This window comes from Nematolebias whitei, chromosome 16, assembly GCF_014905685.2.
Source record: "Nematolebias whitei isolate Nwh7 chromosome 16, NemWhi1, whole genome shotgun sequence".
Taxonomy (NCBI): domain Eukaryota; kingdom Metazoa; phylum Chordata; class Actinopteri; order Cyprinodontiformes; family Rivulidae; genus Nematolebias; species Nematolebias whitei.
In genome coordinates, this window is record NC_056513.1 from 40764107 (window position 1) to 40769185 (window position 5079).

Consider the following 5079-nt stretch of genomic DNA (forward strand, 5'->3'; position numbering starts at 1 on the left):
GTGTGACGTGCACGTTCCTGAGGTTGTGGGTGTGACGTGCACGTTCCTGAGGTTGTGTGTGTCGTGCACGTTCCTGAGGTTGTGTGTGTGTGACGTGCACGTTCCTGAGGTTGTGTGTGTGTCGTGCACGTTCCTGAGGTTGTGTGTGTGACGTGCACGTTCCTGAGCGTGCACAGACAGAGCAGCTGCAGCTTTTGTTCACTTCCTGTAGTCCTGCAGTTTTCAAGCTGAAATGAAAAAGCATCATGAAGATGAACTTTACAGTCTCTAGTTACCTGTTCATAGAAACACATGGAGGTGTCTCACCTGGTGACTCACAATAAAATATGTAACTTTATGAACTCTAATGAACTTATAATGATGCTCCTACTCTCTGAAGGTGAACCCATGGTACCACACCATCTCTCAGTCGGAGAGTCTGACCAGTTTGATCAAAATCCTCCAGTTTAAAATCCTCACTGCTCAGATGAATCCTCCTCAAAGATACTTCCTCCTCTTCCTCACATCTTGTTCTTTGGGAAACCTTCAAAATGAAAACAGGACATTTGTGTCTACACAAAAACATTGTACAGAGGAGGTCAAGCTTTTTTCTATCTCCTATATTCTCCCTAGTTTTATTTTTTATTTCCTAGAACTTAAACAAAACTCCAGTTTTGATGCACATCTCTTGATAATGAACCAAAGCTGCTGAAACAGTGAGTATGATTGTTAGCAAAATATTCCTGTCATCAGATCTCAGTCAGCTTCATTGCAGCTGAACACCGTGTTACACTGAACATCACATCAGCTGGTGGACATAAATACAGTACAGTAATATTATATTCACAAAATACTAACAATAATATGTTCATGTTACTGTGAGAAGTTATCCCCCGAGACCTGACGTCAACAGTCCGTCGATCTGAACAGAAAGAAGCTGCGAAGTGCTGAGACATCTGCTTTAACCAAATAAGGACGACCGTTTCAAGATGGCGGCCGAAAATCCTGCGCCGCAGCAGCCAATGAGGGATCTAGTGATTATATCTATGGTCGCAACTCTCTCTTTACAGGGCTCTGGGATTAACCTGTAGAAATGAAGGTGGAAAGAATGAAAAATCCATAAGGCGGCGGTAATGCACACTCAAAGCTGTTTAACAACCGCCAGTAAATAGGAAGAAGACCTGAAGAAGAGCTTTCATTACCCGGAAGTGACGTAAGTGACCGAATCGGGCATGCAACGCGGTGTTTACAGGTAAGAATATGATCCGTTTTAATAGTTTTATTCTTTTGAAGGGCTGTGAGACGTCACGGTGAGGACAGAAGGTAGATGTGTTACGTAGAAGGGGTGACGTCACGGTGATGGTTCTTAGCTGACGGTTAACGTTAGCCGTTAGCATGTAGCTCTCAGCAAATATTAAAACTTTATTTAAAACAACAAACAAAACGGTGTTAGTTATTTTCATTCAACCTTTATTTAGACAGCTTAATCCCACTGAGCCTCTAGGACTCATTTACAAGAGAGACCTGAAAACAACACTCAGGCCAGAATTCATGCAAAAATCTGCTGATTTACACATATAGATGTAGGCCCTTGGACATTTTTCAAAAGTTGTTTTAATGACCTTCTGCTTGCAAAAAAAAAAAGAGCACTAAAAATGCAACAAAAGGACACCTCATTTGTTAATATTGAATGAATAAGACAGGAGATATTGTCATTCAAAGTAGTAGTTTTAATGTACTTTAATTAAGCTTATTTACACAACAGAGAAAAATAATTGTGTTAATTAAACATTTCTGACTGAAAAGAAGTGTTTATTAAAATGAACACCAGTTCTAAGTGGTAAACGGTATCCTAATCAAATTCAGTGGTGATGTCACCGAATATATGTAAACGTTTTTCCTGCTGACCTTGGGGTCACCAGGTGACCTTGATGACTCCAAGGTCAAAGGTCACATTGGTGCAGTCTTGAAGCTAACAGAAACAGTTACTTCAATGAAAACAAACCTATGCACAATTTGTGATGCATTCTGTACAACTATGACTGTAAGTATTCACTATGACATAATTTTCAAGTATTATGTACAATCTGTGGCGGCCATATTGAATAATGGTGTCCACATTGGAGAAAAACTGCAAATTTTAGGTTGTGCCAAACTATATCGTGTAGGGTGTCAAAATGGAGCTCAGAATGAGAGGTTTCTAAAACTGCACCTTATGCCCAGATTTAAAACTTCCCCCTCTCTTTTAATGTAACACAAGATCACCCAGGCTGTAGTCTGTCAGGAACTTGAAGAGGGGCATCTGATGGTCCTCACACTCCTCCTCAGCCTCACTGTCTCTCCAGTATGACAAACAAACTGTTTTCAAGCCATTTCTCTTTTGCCACACTCTCAACACCCTACCATGGTGAAGTACATTGCATCCATCCTCTTCAGAAAACCAGACATGGTCAATACAACAATCAACCAGACTCTTGGGATTGATCACAACATCACCAAGAACTTCTCTCTGCTCGTCACTCAAACCCAGTTCTTTGGCCAGCTCATCCTTAAGTTCACCACTTTCTACAGCTGCTTTCAGTTTCTTCTCCACGGTGTTCCGGTGTTTGGTTTGCTTCTTTTGCTTCTTCTTCTCTAGTCTGACCTGGTATTCCTTTTCACGCAGTCTTTCCCTTTCCCTTCTGATTCTCCTCACTTGCTTTGCTCGCTTGACAGCAAACAGGATGAGGCGGTTCTGCTCAATACAGTCCTTCTTTTTCAACCATTCAAGGGTCTTGTTCTGCTTTGCATGCACCTTCCCATCAATGTATCCCATAGTGGCATTTGGTGCGCGGTGGTGCTGGCTATCAACCATGGAGATAACTCTTTCACTAAACATGTTATCAACAGGGCTGACTTGGTCTGCTCCAACAACGCAGTGGAGGGATTGGACAAGACTCCTGACAGGTATGGTTGTAGCTGCCGGGTTAGCACCCTGACCGTTGCCTTGAAGAGTCTCTTTCAGCTCACTCTGGGATTCATCATCCACTTGTTGTAGACATCTGAGGACATCATTCTCCTTCAATGGATTCTCAAAAACATCCTTCTTGGCTTTGAGGACATTAAGAGGCTCTTCTTCAAATTTGCTCAGGTTTTCAACAGCGCACTTCAAGAAGGGAACAACCTCAAGGTTTGTTTTGCTAGCCTTGTTACCATAGAGAAGAGACATCCATGGCCCAGTTACAATCCTCCCCAACAGACCCAGGCTCTGCAGGTGAACAACGATCGAAGCGTTGGTGACGTCCCTGATGATCGATGTGTGTAATCCACTGGTACAGGTGCAAAAGTACTGCAGGTAATCTACAATCTGTGTTCTGTAGCTGAAAAATATTCCTGCTAAATGGAACACAACATGGAGTCCGTTCCCTACGTATCGAACAATCAGTTTGAGATCAATGACAACTTTTTTGAGGAATGGTTTGAAGCCTTGGGGGTCACCTTTTCCTTGCTTAAATCTCATTTTTGACAGAGCATATATCAAATTATCTGCACAGCAGCCACGACCGAGAAGCTGTCCCACGATCTGCTTTTGTTTCTCCAGTTGTTTAAGAGAAGTCCTGCTCTCATTGGCTGTACCATCAAGAGGATGGATATTACAGTTCAGCTGCAACAGTTCCATGTTTGAATCTTCTTCCAGTTTTTCTCTGACACATTTGTTTACAGCCACTCGATCTGAAATGGTGTTTTTGAGTTTTGAGATGAAAATATTGCTCCCTTCCAAAGAACTGGTAGCTGTTAGACTTGCATATGTTTCACTGATGTCACTGAGCGCTTCCTTTATATGAGTCTCAAAGTCATCTGTAGTCCCTCCTGTTAATGCATTCACCTGTAACTGAAGTCCCCGTGGGCAGGGAGGGGGATCACCCGGAAACATGAGATGAACCTCATTGATGTACTGAGCTGACAGGGATGTTGCTTCCCAACCAAGAGGAAGATCAACACACGTCTCATTCACTACCGCTTCTGCAACCTGCACTTCACTTACACACCAAGTTCATATGCAAACTGGGCATCAGTTGAAACATCAGCCTTTCCTCCAACCTTCTAGCCTGTGATGTTCTCAACAACATCTGCTGTAAGATTACTTGTCTCCTCCACTGGCACCTGGTGGAGGATGCATGAGTACGCTGCACGTCTGTAGGATGAGGAATCTGTTTTAGAATCCTTCTTCACTGACACGGTGTCACAGTCAGGTGAAGATTCACAGTCCAGTAACAACCCTGCAGTTTGTCATTATCCACTTCCACTTCTTTGATTTTTTTCTTGCACAGTTCAGTTCTTTTCTGACTTCTCCCAACAGTCTCCTAAATTTACACGTATGTTTACGTTTCTTCTTCTGCACTTTTGGACAGACCAGTTCAATAGACTTCTTCAATTTTCTAATTTCAGCATCATTTTGCATCACAATCCTCTTTAACTCCCGTCTTTCTTTGCACAGTTTTGATTCTCTGTCTACTTTTCGTTTATAAGCTTCCTTAATTCTTCTATTTTCAACACTTGACAAGAGCAAATTGTCAAAATTCTGTTTAAGTTTTTGTTTACTAGACACTAATTTTATAAGTGATGTCCGCCTGTTAACACATTTTTTGCAATCTGCCTTCAGTCGCTTAGGGGAGGGTGCTGTCACAGTCGGAGTTGACACAGAGCTCATGAGAGCAAAGGGAGGACAGCTGGCTGGTCATTTAACTGGTGTAGCATGAGGACATGAGGAGCCTGTAACTGGTGTAGCATGAGGACATGAGGAGCCTGTAACTGGTGTAGCATGAGGACATGAGGAACCTGAATGCTGGGAGCATGGCAAGCCAGGGCTGGACGCTGCTTCAGAAGAAACACTGTCAGTAACATTAACGTTCCTGAGCGGAGTGCTGAAGGTTTCTCTTAAAGACGTGGCCATCCCATGGTATATTTTTTACTTTCTGTACAGTCTGTTACTGCTTCCACAGCTGTGTTCACTGTTGTAAAATTGATTGTTTGTTCAGAAATCAGTCCGTTTTCTTTGGCTAGCTGAAGTAAATGAGACGTTGTCTCCCTGAGAACTTCAGGGTGATTTAATGAATGTAA

The 5079-nt window shown here is 42.5% G+C and overlaps 1 protein-coding gene across 1 annotated transcript in view; it reads right to left on the reverse strand.

Moving 5' to 3' along the window:
* Positions 1-1894: 1894 nt before the first annotated feature.
* The window catches only part of LOC119422519 (gastrula zinc finger protein XlCGF57.1-like), a gene marked incomplete at its 5' end in the record, with an annotated part of 20341 nt that continues 17156 nt past the window's right edge, over positions 1895-5079 (reverse strand). Inside the window, 3 exons of the mRNA XM_037689896.1 lie at positions 1895-1951; positions 2447-3124; positions 3220-3226. Coding sequence (XP_037545824.1) covers positions 1895-1951; positions 2447-3124; positions 3220-3226 — 742 coding nt within the window. The remainder of the gene's footprint in view (positions 1952-2446; positions 3125-3219; positions 3227-5079) is intronic.